General features: G+C 48.1%; 1 protein-coding gene across 1 annotated transcript in view; it reads right to left on the bottom strand.

Moving 5' to 3' along the window:
* The window catches only part of Inpp5a (inositol polyphosphate-5-phosphatase A), a 201,108-nt gene that overhangs the window by 41,913 nt on the left and 142,470 nt on the right, over nucleotides 1-16,725 (bottom strand). Inside the window, exons 8-9 of the mRNA XM_076554691.1 lie at nucleotides 15,492-15,611; nucleotides 634-718 (exon numbers count right to left, since the gene is read on the bottom strand). Coding sequence (XP_076410806.1) covers nucleotides 634-718; nucleotides 15,492-15,611 — 205 coding nt within the window. The remainder of the gene's footprint in view (nucleotides 1-633; nucleotides 719-15,491; nucleotides 15,612-16,725) is intronic.

Genomic DNA, 16,725 nt, shown 5'->3' with positions numbered 1-16,725 from the left:
GGCACCCAGCCTAGAGTTCCCATAGCAGTCAGCATAGCTTTAGAGTTCCCCAAACCAAGAGAGCCTCAGTTGATTAGATCAAGAAGAACAACCAGTTTCCTGGTGTTTGATGGGGATTAAGCAGTGGAAATCCCAGGGGGAAACAGCCCAGAGCTCAACAGTCTCCAGCTCTGCAGGTACCGAGCAGCAACACACAGTGGGTTCCCCAGGCTTTTTTCTATAAGGGACACTGAGCCTGCAGGATGCAGGGACGCCTATTCTGATTGGTTTTTCGAGACAGGGTTCCTCTGTTTAGCCCTGGCTGTCCTGAAACCAGAGTTGTAGACCAGGCTGTCCTTGAACTCACAGAGATCCACCTGCCTCTGCCTTCCGAGTGCTGGAATTAAAGGCGTGCGCCACCACCGCTTGGCCAGGATGCCTATTCTTAAAGCCAGTAATGTCTGACTGGCTGAACAGCTGCACAGACCCCTCTCTCCCCACCCAGCAAAAATTTACTTAAAAACCAAAAAAACCATAAACTATGAAAATGCTAACATGGAAGTGGCCTAAACAGATAGCATTTCTCTGCCACAATTGGTTCTGCCACAAGGGAACTCAATGCCCAGACTGAGGAGGCAACCCATGCTTACCTACCTCTACAACAGATTTGGAATCCAGGCGGAAGTTGAAATCACCAAAGACAAAGTAGGAAACTTTCTCAAATCGCTGGTCGATGATTCTGGGAAGAGAAAAGGAGACAGTGGTCACCTGATGCTGCAATGCTGGCCAGCCTAACTGGCCTGGGCCAGCTGCTCCTCCATGCTCCCCAAATGCTTCCTGCTATAAAGACATTATGGTGATTGTTTCTTGCACTCCTAAATCTAGTGCAAGGGCTACTATCAAGCACACTGCAACAAACAGCACTTAACTATCCTCATTGGCTGGCCAGGAAGATGTGGAAATCAGCAGTGCAAGCAGGACTAGACAGACACTTGAGTGAGAAGAGCATTCAGAAGAAAGGGGAAGTGGAGAGCTTGTCCCAGGAAACAGGTATGCTTATGTCTGCATGTGGGACTCTGTGCCCACAGGAGGACACTGCCTCCACTGCCCACAGTTACCCTCCTTTTACATCATGAGCTCATTCTTACTCTGCAATCACATTCCACCCAGATGCTTCCAAGTCACAATGGGGATCACCTGTAATAATACACAGGCTAGCCCATGCTGCTTTGCTGAAGGACCTCTCTACAAATTCTCTACCAATCACAATCACTTTATGAAGAATTGTTCCCATCGAGATATAAACACACAAACATTTGGCAGATGGACACACAGCAGCTTCCCTTACAGAGGAGCCGAGTTTCTCAACTGCCACGTGGGACAGCTCTCCTGCTCCGGAGGCAGGGTAAGTGGTCCTTGTCTCTGATTTGAAAGTGAAGCGAGGGTCACTTATAGCACAGCTTCGCTAACCAGACACCATCAGAACAAAAGTGTGCCTTCTGTTCAGAGGCAGAGGACAGCAGTGGTTATTCCAGAATTCACTGGCCACTCCAGCCATATCTATGCTACCTGCTGTGACAAGGTCCAAGGTAGAAAAGAGACAGGCTCATGTTTAAAATAAAGTAATCTGGATGCACTGTGGAGATGGCTCACTTGCTTGCTCCACAAACATGATGACCTGAGTTTGAATGCCCAGCATCGACTTAAAAAGCCCCATGTGGCTGTGTGTGCTTATAATCTAGCATTTTGTTGAGATGGAGAGGGTAAAGACAGGCAGATATACCCTGAGAGCTTGCTCCCTGGCCAGCCAGCCATGCCTAATTGACCAGGAGAAACTCTGTCTCTAGGCAGTAAGGTAGACAATGACAGAGGAAGACACTCAACACCTTGCTCTGCCTTCAATGTGTGTGCTCACAGTCACATCCATGTACCACATAAATATGTGATACACACAACACACATGAAAGAGAAGAGGAGGAGGAGTGGGGAGAAGGAGGAAGAAGAGGAAGAGAAAGAAGGGGAAGGGGAGAAACTTGATTATTGGGCAGAAATCAGACAGACTTTCTCAGTCACATTGACTCAAGTGTCAGTGGCTACCAGGAAGCCCAATGTGTCTTGCTGTGGCCTGGTTATTGCTACCCTGTTACAGATGTGCTGCTGTCAGCATCAATGACTACCACCAGGGAGTGTAGCCTTGGGGTGGGGTCGGGTACCTAGAGCTGAACTCAGGTTGCAAAAGAAACCTGGAAAGTAGCAGCTAATGAAGCACCTGCTCATTAGGAAGACCCGTCTCCCATGTGGATTGGTGTGACTTGGGCTACACTGCTTACACAGTGAAAGTATAAAGGGTGTCCAAACCCTGGGCTGACAGAAGGAAGTCACCGAGAGGAAATCAGTTACCCCGGAGAGGAATGTGGAGAGTTCTGTGGGCCAGGCATCCTGCGGGGCCGGAGAACTCTGCCCAGTGGCCCAGGCTGGGAAGAAGTCTTCTCTACTGGAATTGGACTCTGTTCTTTCGTTTTTATGTCTGTGGGGCCCTGTGCTTGGCTATCGCTGTGGGCTTCCCTCTTGCGGCCTGTTGCTGCTCCTTCCTTTCCACTCGCACAGCTTGACCCAGACTCCCTGGGCTGTGTCCTTCCCAGTGCTGTGTGGGATGGTCTGAGAAGTACAGTCTCTGCTCTGACTTTCCTACAAGGCTGACTGGTCTGTCATGAAATAGTCCACCACTTCCTGTGCAAGCTGCGTCACATCACAGAGCACACGGGTCAGCCTAGGGAAACAGTGGGAGACCACCTACTCTTTTCCATAGATTTAAAAATAAACATCTATTCCTATATACCTTTGATTCATATGACTTTTAATAACAAAGTTTTATTGACATTCTTTTAAAAATTCCATTAGCTTTTTCATATTCCTCTTATGTAAAATTTGCTGTATCCTCCAGCCAAATTCCACGAAAAAAAAAATCTGTCTTCCCTCTAGTTGGAATTGCATTTAATTTAAATATTAATTTACAGAGAAAGTCGCATCTTAACAGCAATGCAAACAGCCAGCAGCTTATCTACTTTTAAAAGGGCTGCTGTGAGGGAAGATGGCTGAGGAGTGAAGCCCGTTCACAGCAGCGAGGGCTGAGTCTGGCTGGGTCACAGGCTGTGCTCAGCTTTGCCCCTTCTGCCCTTCTTCTTCCTGCTCACCCAGTGGGTGCCAGCACTCACCCAGTGGGTGCCAGCACTGCTTGGAGTAGTGAGGGGAGTGGGACCCATCCCGACAGGACCCTGTTTGTCTCTCAGCAGGAAGAACGAGGGGAGAAGCCTTAATGCGGAGACGAGTCAGCAAACACACGTGATATTCCAAGGGAGGGAGAGAACACTAAAGTTAAAGGTTTGATGAAGGATGGAGAGCAGGGATGTAGAAAGGAGGAGGGGTAGGCTAGCCCAAACTAGAAACTCACTGCTATGTAAGCTAATTTAAAAATATAATAATAATTTAAAAAGAAGTTTAAATAGTGGTACCCTAATAGGTGGGCAATGGTGCTCCAAGAAAACATGAACTAAATGAAAATCTCAGTGCTAAGCATAGGATACCGCTCTCTAACTTATTCGTCAGAGAGACTCGAGGCCCCCCAAACAATACAGACTATTATCTATGCTCTTGGTCATCCACCTTAACTACATGGTAAGTCTGAGTGTTGCACTTTGGTTACAGGACAGGGGTTCTCAACTTGTGAGTTGTGAACCCTTTGAAGGTCAAACAACCCTTTCACAGGGGTCACTTAAGACCATCAGAAACCACAGACATTCACATTATAATTCATAATAGTAGCAAAACTACAGTTATGAAGTACCAAAAAAAAAAAAAAAAAAAAAAAAAAAACAATTGTATGGATGGGAGTCACCACAACACGAGGAACTGTATTAAAGGGTTGCAGCTTTAGGAAGGTTGAGAACCACTGTTGTAGGACATAGAGAAATCAATCTGCAAATGACCAGGAAAATCTACCATGTTTTACAGTGCCCCGAAGGTATATGCAGGTTGCTGGGGGAGAAAAGACAGTATGGTCTTATCCAGTGCTGGACCCTGATTTGTTACAATACAAAATGCTACTATTATACTGGCAAGATATGCCTGGGGGTGTAATAGTGGCATGACTATTCTGGGAATAATCAGCTTTTCCCCTTCTAACCAGCCCATGACCAACTAGTTTCTGATGGGATCTGAGGGTGCTCTCCAAGGGAAATTCATGTCTGATGCTGTAACCCTGGTGAAAAGTCCAAGGCTGCGGAGGTCTTAAGCCCTAGGGGAACCTTCTACTGTTGTTTTGCTAAATGTCCATGTTATCAAACTGCCTTTTGATTAGATACGTTTACACCCATAGACTGTGCTGCTCTCAACCTTGGTCAGAGACTTTCTGCAGTGGGCAGTGATTAACACAGAGACTCAAGGCTAGTCCAAGAGCTGAGGATAAGTAACCGTTGAGTGCTCAGCCTTAAATGGAACATCTTTTTTTTTTTTTTTGGTTTTTTCGAGACAGGGTTTCTCTGTGTAGCTTTGCGCCTTTCCTGGAGCTCACTTGGTAGCCCAGGCTGGCCTCGAACTCACAGAAATCCGCCTGGCTCTGCCTCCCGAGTGCTGGGATTAAAGGCGTGCGTCACCACGCCCGGCTTTAAATGGAACATCTTTATCAACACCAACACCACCCCTGCCCATCAAAGCTTGGGAACAGTGTAGAAGGGAAGCTGGAAAGAATTAAGATCTGGAGGATGGGGAACAGTGCTGTAAAATGCCATCTTCTGGACATGACACATCTGTTACATACAGGAACTCACAACGGCTGGGGACCAGCACAAGATTAAGCCACCCAACAGTTCGGTTCAGATGGAGGTGGTGCTACCACACCCAGCTAAGGAGCCACGGGTAGCTGATCGCTGGTGGGGAAGGGAGAGTGAATTTTCTTAGAAGTGTGGCCCCGACAGGGTGCCCATGCTCCAGTGGACGACCCCACACCCACGTGCATGCAGGCAGCACTAACTGGACTTTGGGAGATGTATTTAGTAAAGGACATGAAGATGAAGGTGGGAAGGGGTATGGTAGGGGTTGGAGGAAGGGACTGTAGGGGACAGATGTATGAAATAAATAAAAATATTTCAGAAGACACAAAACAACAACAAAACCACTAATTCATATCACGATGCTGACTTAGGGTGTGAGGAAGGATGTAATTGGTGAGGACACCACCAATGCTTCTACCAGGGACACACAGGTGCTGTGTAATGGGTACCAGGTTCTACTAGGAGTCTAGAGAAAGCAGAGAGCCATTCTGACCATATGCAGGAACCAGAGGCCTGCTGCCCACCCCGGGCCCTTCTTGCCTCATTCTCCCCTACACTCAAAAGGTTGTTGCCTGTCTTATTACCTGCTCTATCTCCACAGTTCAACCGGTTTCCAACATCTCACTTTCGTTTGTGGAGCCCTGGACTATCCTCCCTGACTGTGGCCAGCTGCCCTCCTCTTGGGGGATGGATGGGATCAGACACTTGAAGCAGGCAGCTTGGGGCCAGTACCGCTGTGAGACTCCCATGGCCTGGACATAGTGTTGGGCTCTTTGAAGATGGGCCTGGGCCTCTCTTCCAAGAGAGTGCTGTGCCTATGGCACTGAGCCATATACATGCACCTCTTCCTGCCTCTACTCTTCCTTTGTGTCTTTCCTCTTTTTCCCAACTCTGTATTTTAGAGGAAAACCAAACCGGAGCAAACCTCTAGCTTGCGTAGCTGCAGGGATGGCTGAAAGAACAAACGCTATCACATCCTGGACAGAAACCCTTTGTGCGTCTGAACATTTACTATCTTGTCTTTAAGCCCAAATATCTCCCATGAGAATGCACAGAACAGAGGTGGTGAGATGGCTCAGGGGGAGAGGGTGCCTGTTGTACAAGCCTGGAGACCCGAGTTTGATATTCAGGACCCACAGGAAAGTGAAAGGAGAGAACTGACTCCATGTCCTCCACATGCTCATCGCGGAACACTCGTGTACATTAGGAAATCCACTATCAATAACAATAAAGACTCCCGGGTGAATGAAGTTTACTAGTATTTTTTCTGTTGCTGACTGTTCTCTAGTTTGGGGAGTCTTGTTATAAAGAACAGCTTGGCCTAGAACACCTGTCTCTGCCTCCCCAGTACAGGAGTCACAGACACACACCATGCTTCCTTTACTTACACTTCTCCCCCTCTCTTTTCTTTCTTTTTTGTTTTTGTTTTTTTGAGACAGAGTTTTCGCTGTGTTGTATTCCTGGCTATCTTGGAACTCACTCTATAGACCAGGCTAGCTTCAAACTCAGAGATCCACCTGCCTCTGCCTCCTGAGTGCTGGGATTAAATGTGTGTGCCACCACTGCCTGGCTACTTACACATCCTTTTATTTTTAATTAATTTAATTTTTTTTCATTTTACATACCAACCACAGTTTCCCCTCCCACTACCCCCCACTTCCACTTCTCTTAATGGGAATGAACATTACAGATGATCTGAACTTTCGTTGTCATGAATGCCTATACACACATGAATGACATACATACTTCAGAAGGCTTGACCCACTCAGGCATGTGCTATTGTACATATCACAGACACATCACTGGTGTGTTTATGTGCACAGGTTGCAGACATGTACATCCAGCTTCACAGCAAGAATCTACCTCTACAGAGAGGGAGGGCTTTGAAGGATTCATGAGCAAAGCATGGAGGAGAGTTAACTTGCATTCATCAGTACTGATTTCTTGAGCCAAATACATTTGACTACATCTTCACTTTCAAGGGTTCTATCTCTTCTAGAATGAATGTGCACAAACCACCTCAAGCTCTGGGCTGGGAAGGGCACTTAGGCTTTTCCTGTGGTCAGAAACCACTTAGCAGGTGTTCGCAGCTGCTCAGAGGTTATGCTGAAGCATCTTGGGAGTCTAATGGTACCCACAGGCCAAAGAATGTGGAACAAGCCGAAGTTGAGCTCAGCATAAGAGCACCACAGGAGGAAGTGAATTCACGAGACGCTAAGGTGTGTCTATGTGGGCAAGTGAAACGACAGGCTCATGTGTGGACCGTGGAAGCCAGGTCTTTTTCTGTCTCATCAACTAGTGTGAGCATCAAACACAATGGACTGCACTAAGTTTTGAGGAGAAGAAAACAAAGGCCTAGAAATCAACATAAAGGCCTGGTCTTAGAACCCGCCAACCAGTGGCACACACCCACCTGGCTAATCAAATGGCAGAATCCGTGTTATGGTAAATTATTTCAGATTGAGGCTGAGTGTACTAACTTTAGATGCCTGTGTGCTTTGTGGGAGAATGCTGCATTTGGGCCATTCCTCACGAGAGAGGTGTTGATGGGTCCTGGCTGTGCCCCATGCTGGGCCTGTAATGACCCAGGAAGGCAATTTCACTGGCATGTCTTGATTCCTGTAAGACTATCATTAAAAACCTAAACTTTATCATGCTTTCCTGCCCTGCTCTTTTTGATATAATAGCCCAAGCCAATTAATAACAACGCCCATCTCTGAAGGTCGCACAGAAGCAGCAAGATAAAGGGGCTGTCATGGCCGAGGCAATCGCCTGAGTGCCAGGCCGGCGGCCCTCACGGCACTCACTTTTAATTTCTACATAGTGCCATTTGGACCAGAAAAAAAAGAGTTGTTTTAAAATTAATTACCTTGTCAGTGGCTATTATGATTAAAAAGGAGGCCCACATCAATATCATGTGCCTTATTCAGAAAGAGAATTACAAGAAGAGCCATAAAAATCAATTTTTTAGGCCTGGAAATGGTGTCTCTTGTTTGACAGGTGATTCCAGGATGTGACAGCCCCACTGGGGGAAGGGTGGCTTTTTTCTATCTGGCCAGGGCCTGTTCCCCATCCGAGGACATTACCTCCCATGATGCAAAGGGCTCTGGACTTCTGGAGGAGAGTCACAGTGAAAAGTCACCCTTTCAGCTGCAGTCACTTCTGTGCCACAGGAACCCTGGGGTGCCTTGGACCCACGGAGGGTCCCATGGCCATTGAGGCTGCAGAGGGCACCCATGCAACATTCCACAGGACGTGAGAGATGCCCCCAAGGAGCTGCAAAGGCCTGAAAGGTGGATTTGTCACGACTCGTCAGTGCCATCCCCTGAAGTGCTTCGAACACACCGATAACTTGGCTCCTTTTTACTCTCCAACCAGTGGTTGGGATGTAGGATCTTTTGGCATTGTATTTTTACTTAACTGTGGAGTCTACATAAACTTAGAGACCAACTAAGGTTGGTTCTGTCCTCAGCTATGGGAGAGACCATGTTTGTTGAACAAATAATCTTAAGTAGCTCAAATACTGATAATATAAAATGGCTAGATTACCCAAAATATCTGAGGGTAATTTAATTTCCTAAAGGTTTCTCTTCATCATAAGTCATCTAGTCACAAAAGTAAATTCAGCCAATAAAATAAGTGCACAACCAGCCTGAAACTTCCCAGGTTCTCATTCCTCACCCAAGCCCTGGGAAGGTGCTGTTGGGGACAAGATCTATATAGCTCCATAAGGCCCGAAGCCCTGGGGACCCTCAGTTCAGAGGGTCTGACTGAGATATGAGAGAGTTAACACTTCAGAGGCAAACAGCAAAAACCCAGAAGTAGTAGGAGCACAGAACACCCGACTTGACTTGAGGTGCCTCATAGGATCTAGTCCTAGTAACGACCACATCCTAACTTCTCCACTGATCCCAAGCATAATGCCCTTGCCACACAGACATCTTTCCTAACCTTATCACCCCATCCTATTCCTCCAGCAGCTACCATTAAACCCAGGGCACTCTGAGGCTCCTGCCCCCAGCACCATATAGGACAGCTTCATGCAGCAGAACACCTGAGCCAATTGGTTCTGGTAAGTGAGCACCTGCCCCACCCTGGCCTATGGGAACTGCTGTTCCCTGCCTGAATAGCAGACCCTGCCTTAGCAGGCTAATGGTCCAAGCTTGGTACATGAGCTCCTTCTAGGGAATGACCAAGGGTCACTGCACTGGAGAAGCTGCCTCTAAAGAGGTTATAGAGGTTAACAAGGTCAGAGGGGACCTGACACGAAAGGAAGAATCCCCAGAGTTGTTGGCTTTCTACCATGTAAGGACACAGTGTCCATAAGCCAGTTTTAGAGCCTGGCTTGCTGCCCTTAGCTTGAACTTCAGCCTCCAGAATTGCAAGAAATGAATCTCAGTCAAGTCTCTTGTCTGAAGCCTTCTGCTGTAGCATCCAGCACTCCCTGGGACAGTTTCCATCCCTAGGGCACCGACCATGGACCAAAGGACAGCAGGACAGGCATGGAAGACTTGGGACATACCTAGACTTTGTAAGTTACTGGCCAAGGCTCCTTGTAACTTGGACTCCACCTACTTTCCCAGTGCTCCAGTAAAGACTGAAATTATTGGTGGAATTTTTAGAGATTGGGTTTTTTCCTCTGGATAGTGATTGGTTCCCTCTCCCAATGGCAATGTGCTGGGTATTTACTATGTGCTAGGGGCATTCGGGGCCATAGCCACACTGATCTTTCCCAATCTTGCAAAAGTCAGGCTCCTTGATGATACATGTCCCACTCTGTCGGGGGAACTCTGTCCCATTGTGTATCCCTAGCATGAGGGCTGCATGCCTCTAATCTACACCTTCTGGCTAAATGGCTGGTCTTCTCTCTCGATCAGTCACCATTCCCATTTGTTTTCTAAGCATAAGATCTAGATATTGAATGTACTACTTCCTCTCCTCACATTGAGACAACTCCACTGATTATAAAACCCCACCGGGCTACATGGAAGAACCTTAGCCTCCTATGAGAATGCCGTATTTCTTAGGAATCTAGCAGAAAAAAACCACAGCTGAGATCTCTAGAAACGGAGCAGCCCTTAAGCCTCAGATGCCCATAAGCACTCAAAGCAATGCTCAGTTTCACCAGCTCCAGGGAAATAAAAATTGTGCTGCCTCTCCAAGACTAGTTAGAAGTGGATAGGTAGGGGAGGCATGTTTGGTAAAATACCGAGACCCTCTAAAGGGGGTCTCCACGAGAGTCTGGTGGAGATCTGTCAAAGAGCAGTTGATATGAAGCCACAAGAGCATAAACATCTTGCAGACGGAGGATGAGCAGCAAGAAGCCATTGACAGCACTCTCCAAGCATTGCTGTGGATATTCACATGCGCAGAACGCACACACACACACACACACACACACACACACACACACACACACACACAACTACACACATATGACGATCTAAACCTAAGGCATGGAAAAGAAAGAGATGCACAACCTCTGAGACAAAAGCATAGAAGCATGCAAAGAAACCCAGACACTGAATCCAGGTGGTACTGCGCAGCCCCAGAGGCTCAAGACACAGACGCAGGGTGCCAGCAGCACCTCACTGTTTTATTTCTTCAGAAAAGAGGAGAAAGGTTACACATGTCAACCACTGAGTAGAGGTGTGTAATTTTCCTCATCATAGCCTTCTACATGCATTTGGACATTTTTAGTAAAATAAAGAACATACTGCAAATTTCATCAATCACCTGAGACACTGGCCCTAACCGACTCATCTTGCTCAACTGTAACTGGACTTGACATGTCCTGGCTACCATGCTTTCAATGGAATCCATGGCAATGCTGGCACAGGCCTTGGGGTTTCAGGCTGATGACACACATAGCAAGTCTGTGGGCTCCAGGCCCTTCGGCTTGCTATGGGAATTCTGTACTGTGCAGGGTGAGCTCCAGGCGGTGGGTGTCCTGAAGCTTCCAAAACTTGGGCTGTAGGCACAGCCCATAGAGACACCTGCACTTTTTCTCCAGGGCAGTGGGCAGCAAATGAGGTGCAAGAAACAGCTCTGTGCCAGCCCCACCAGAGCATTCCGGAATGACCTAGATCCTTAGCGGGGAGCTCGCCTTTGCCTAGAGACACAGCGCTTTTCTTCTGCTCACTGAACAGCAAGGCGAGTTCTGGGAACGGCCTAAAGAGAAACATTTAGATTGGAGGGGTCTTTGAGCAGCCTGACAGCTGACGGATGACCATCCATAAAGCGACAAAGAGGGGCTGTGTGGCAGCCGGCGTCACATAGCCTCTCCCTGGGAAACTAATTGCTCCGGATTGTCCCAAGGAACATTATTTTTCTGGCAATCATTTCCTTTGAATGCCCAAAATGAGCATGAAACAACTCTTTTCACTGGACATAAAAGTTAAATGTCCCAATGTTGATCAAATTAACTTCAGCACTGTGACAATGGACTGTGTTTGTGAGAAAATAATGGGGGGACAGAGGGGTGCTTTATGCCAGGGTTTCACAGTTGTAATGTAAAAATGTCTCTGTTGAACTAGCCAGGCCACATTTCAAAGGGGACACTGAAGGCTCCTGTCACTTGGCAGAAAAAAAAAATCTCATTTCATGGGCTGAGCACTCAGGAAGGTTTCAGGGCATCCTCACAGTTGCTGCCTCAGGGTCCTGGTTTAGTCACCCTAGATACCCCCTAAGGGCTAACCTTGTGTCAAGAAGAGTATCACAGAAGTGACCAGTGCAGGCACCCCCTGGAGCCACAGAGGGTGGAGGCCTTTGACATCCTAGCATCCCCAGGCCTTAACACAGATGCCTTCGACTTCCTGGGCCTCTGAACCTGCCTAAACTTCCCAGAGTCTGCTCTTCAGCACCTACGGGTTTTCTTTTAAAATCTTTCATAACAGGGTGTCCAAGTACTAAGATGGCAGAGGTAGGCAGATCTCTGTATGTTCAAGGCCAGCCTGGTCTACAAAGCAAGTTCCAGGCAGCTAGGGCTACACTGTAAGATGCTGTCTCAGAACAAAACAAAACTCCCCACATACATACATACATACATATATACACACACACATACAAACATACACATACACACATACATATATACATACATACACACACACACACACACACACACACACACACACACACACACAACTTTGGGCTATAGAGCAGGCTCAGTGATTAAGAATACTTGTTGCACCCGGGTTTGATTCCCAGAATCCACATGGCAGCTCACAGTCCCAGGAGATCCAATACCAGGCCTATGTGGGATATACATATATTCATGCAGGCAAAGCAGTCATACACATAGAATAATGAAATAAATACATCTAAAATATTTCAATTTTTTTTCATAACTAGATATTTAAGGCTAAAAGCTCACAAGTCACACAAACATAGACACATTATCTTACACAAGAAGTCTTGGCTGGCCAGGCATGATGGCTCATGAAAGCAATACCAGTATTCAGGCAACTGAGGCAGGAGAATTGTGAGTTCTAGGCTAGTCTGGGCTACAGAGTAAGTTTCTGCATCAAAAACAAAAAAGAAGGAAGGAAAAGAAGGGAGAAGGAATGAAAGAAGGAAGGAAGGAAGGAAGGAAGGAAGGAAGGAAGGAAGGAAGGAAGGAAGGAAGGAAGGAAGGAAGGAAGGAAGGGAGACAAAACCCCCAAACAAACCTGCAAAGAAAATGAAAGACTGTGAAGGAAGGCAATTGTAGCTGCTTATGCTGGAGTGAGGGGCCAGTCCCTCACTGGTGTCTCAGGGACACCAGTGTCTTTGCATGCAATGGTTCTAGTGCAGGCAGGCATGCCACTCACAGCTGAGGCTCCTGAGAACTGAGTCAGCAGTGCCTCTTGGACTTGTTTCTTTATAACTTATTTTAGAATAGTCTTCGATTTGGAGGAAAATGATGGCATACTGGTGCCTCTTGGTTTTCACACCATCTTTCTTCCCCTTTTGCAGACAGGGGTGTGATATTGTTGATCCCTGGGTCGGATGCCCCCACTTCTCAGACGAAGACAGGGACCTACTGGCAGGCTGGACAGGGAGATTAAACCGAAGAAGCCAGCCTCCCTATCCCAGCCTCCTCACTGTCTCCTGCAGCTCAGTGGGGCCTGCAGACAATGCTCGCACGGTTCCCAGTGCTGCGGCTGTGAATACAGCGCTGTTGGTGGCGGTGTCCATTCAAAGGCCAGTACAGCATTGTCCTCCCCAATCAGCACAGTAGAATGCAGTCTGCTGGTGGCTGCCAAAAGGTTAGCCTCCCGATGAAAGGGCGGGCCGTGATTCACCGCTCCTGCAGAGTGGCCCTTTGTGCCCAGCAGCCCAGCCCTACACTGCGGAGGTCCGGATCTGCGGCTGGCTGAGCTCGCCACAGAAGCCATTCATTGGAATGCAAAGATGCAGAAAAGTGGCCCCCAGACCCCAGGCTGCTTTTCTGGAGGGATGGTGGTGTAGGGCAATGACACATTCTAATGCCTTACCACATTGACAAGCTGACCATGGTCACCAGGACTGATGGACATTTGGTCTCTCTCAGCTCCCAGCTCCCTGGGAGGTCCCAGAAAAACGGCCATGGAGCGAACAGCAGGAAGAACCACACAGACAAGGCTCTTGCTGCTGGCTGCTGGTTCACTAGCCCAGGAAGGCAGCCGCCCCACGGAGACATCACCACCACAGAGGAACCTGCCAGGAGGGAGGTTCCAGGGTCACCCACCCGAGCCTCTAACAATCTCCTTGAAATTTAGACATGATCCTGAGGTGAGACACGATCAGTTCGGTGCTGTCCTCAGGATCTGGTCTTGATGGGGGCAGCACCAGCTACTATTCACTCCAGGAACCAGCGAGCAACATCATCATGGTACCTCCACACAAGCATGGCTGGGCAGGGCCCACACCGGAGGGTACTTAAGAACAGGGCTGGTGAAGTGCAGGGGAGCTGAGTTGAGGACACCAAAGGATGAGGGCCTCTGGGCTCATAGGTTATATGGGGAAGATACAAATGGACAGAAATGGGATGTTTTGTTGGGGCAAAGCACTTGAACCTATCTCCAAGTGCCTAAGCTGTTCCCATAGTGGGTGCTGAGTTCAGGCTTCAAGCCGGGTACAGTACCTGCTCGGGCTTCAGTTCCAGATGAAAGGTGTGGTTGCATACAGATTTTTAAAGAGGAGATAGGCCTTGTGCTTAAGGCTTATATAAGGACCTCCTCAGCAGCTGTTCTTTGAGACCTCATCTGATGCTAGGGACCCTCAACACATACCACTAGCCCATCGCCCCTGGTCATGCTGGGGCAGAAATTTGAATACTCCCTAGGATCTTCCATCATGGGAGTCTGCTAGCTCTGCCCTCAAGAATTTGATGGTGCAGGAACAACACGCTACATGTGACTAGAGGTGATTCTATGGGAACCCCGGGTGGACTGCTTTTCCTTCAGGTGCACAAATCTTCCAAGAAGCCCGTACAGGCTCAGGAAATGTCCTGCATCCTGCCAATCTTTTCTTCCTGCCTGAGTCAGTGCTTGGCACATCCCAGCTAGTGTGTCCTCTCTCAGGGATGCAGCAACAATCAATATGACTGTCCACAGGACAAGTGGTGATTTGGAGATTGCAAAATCCTCTGCTCAGCAAAACACCTGTATTCACAGATGGCCACTTCAGGAGACCAGGCAGGAAGTGCTCTGTGAAGGTACAGGGGATGGGAGAGCATAAGGAGAGGCCAGACGTGGGATAGGGGGAGGCTAAGATCTGAGTGGAAGTCAGGATGGGCTGAGAAAAGGAGACTAAAGCCAAGCCAGACAAGACCCCATACACTCTACTCCCTCTCCTCTGAACTCAATGTATTGCCCTTGCTTTGAGTTAAGGCCAGAGCAAGGCCTCCAGGAAACAGTGTGAAGCTCAGGAAGAACCAAGACCACCTGCCCGGGTCTGTGGGAAGTGGCTTTAGCCAACCAGAGTTGATCCTTCCTCATCACATGGCAAGAGGATCAACTTAAGGACCATAAGAAAGGAGCACAGTCTAGATCCAGATGTGTCTCCCAGACTGGGCTTCAGAAATGCCTATCTGTAAGTCAGATGGATACTGTTACTCAGGTCCAGATTCATCCTATCAGTCAGGGCTACCATCTTCTCTGGATGACAGCCCATTAGTCCTAACCCATCCAAGATCACACAGGATATCACAGACAGAGGAGCCTATAGCCAGAGCACATGGGAGCCCCGGCAGAAGGTGAGTAGTCCCTAGCTCTGACAACCACTAAGGCCACCAGCCCTTCCTCAGGGATGATCCTGTGCCCAGGAAGCACAGATGGACAGGAAAGAGACAGAGGCAGGAAGAAGGCAACGGTATGGTTGGGCAGCAGAGCTTCCTTGAGTTGACCCAGGCAGAGCACCAGAGGTATCCATTCTTGAATCCATACCTAAACACAGCCATGGCAATTCTGTGTAGTTTGCATTTGCCCTCCTCTTCAAGGCACAGCTTCCTTCATTTTCCCACAGAACACAGAAGGAAAGGGAAGTAATATGCAACCATTTGCTCATTTGTTCAGGGTCTGCTCAAATAGAGCTGGAGATTTTACATTCCTTATGGGTTGACATTCTGGAGGGCCATTCTCAAACAGGAAAACAGAAACCATGAAGTGGCCTTCGAGCAGCCTCAGCCATGTTCAGAAGTGGCTAGGATACAGCACCTACCTGTCGAGCACATAGCCCAGAGCCTTGTGCCTGACACCCGAGTACACTGAGGGGCTTGTCTCCCAGGCCACTAAGTTGGATGCATCATGAAAAAGATGGATGTTCACCAAGTCGAAGGCACTGTAATGAACAAAAAAAAAAGGACCTTATACCAGGAGCTAGAATTCCACTTACCCTGAACAGAGCTATGCCTCTTTGGCTCCCACCCTCTTCCTCAGCTCAGGATTAAAGCCCTGGGCACCCATCCTTAGTCACTACAAAGTGAACCACAGCATTGCCTCCCCATGGCCAGAAGGCATGAGACCTTCAGTTATATCTCCAATAAATCATCACTCTGGCCAAGTAAACTAGAGCTATTTTCCTTTAAAGAAAAGATACTATTATAAAACTTCCTGTAAGCTGGAAGGAGGAGGATACTTCTCTCTGAGTCTCTGTTCCCAAGAGCCCACACTGCAGGGATGAGCCACTGTTGGGGACTCTGTAAGACAGGGGCATGGAAACAAGCAGAAAAACTGTCCTTCCATTGCCTCTGAGCATACAGCCTGAGGGGCCTCGTGTATATGGACTTGATGAGGCCAGAGTGAGGTCTGCATCAACCTTTCCCATGACCTATGATGTCCCTAGGCATCTCCAGTTAGCATGGACCATCTGCCTTACCAGATAATGGCTTCATACCATTCCAAAGACGCATACTACCATGTTGCATCTTCTATAGGGCACTGGAACTGGACCTCACCATTTCTCTTCAGCAGCAATGTGAAGGAAAGCCCAATAACTCAGCCACTAGCTCTGTGCCTAAGTGATCCTCCCATACTGTATAGGGAGAAGTTGGTCCCTGAGAACAAGGACAAAGAGTAGCATGGGTGGCCAGCCACCTCCTGGATGGGGTCATTAGCTCTATCTTAGGAACCCTCTGCTTCTCTCCCCCATGTCCATTCTGGACATTGTCCTGACCAACTCTATGGGCCTGGGTCAGTACCTTAGTTGAACTATAGAGACCAGGGCTTAGTCAACTCTTGTTTCAGGAGCTGAAAACTGAGCCACGTTTCTGTGGTTCTCAGGTGGACAAGGCAAGCATTACTATGGAGAATGCTTATCTAAAGGACGAATAGGCTAGGACAAGTGAGTAGAGCTAAGACCTCATTTGTCTGTGCCCAATAACCTCAGGCTGTCTTTGCAGAGCTTAACTTTGTGGCCTGGGACCTAATGGAAGGCCTTCCCACCAGTTCAACTG

This window comes from Peromyscus maniculatus, chromosome 1, assembly GCF_049852395.1.
Source record: "Peromyscus maniculatus bairdii isolate BWxNUB_F1_BW_parent chromosome 1, HU_Pman_BW_mat_3.1, whole genome shotgun sequence".
Classification (NCBI taxonomy): Eukaryota; Metazoa; Chordata; class Mammalia; order Rodentia; family Cricetidae; genus Peromyscus; species Peromyscus maniculatus.
The sequence above is the reverse complement of the archived record's forward strand: the minus strand, read 5'-3'. Positions and strand labels throughout refer to the sequence as shown.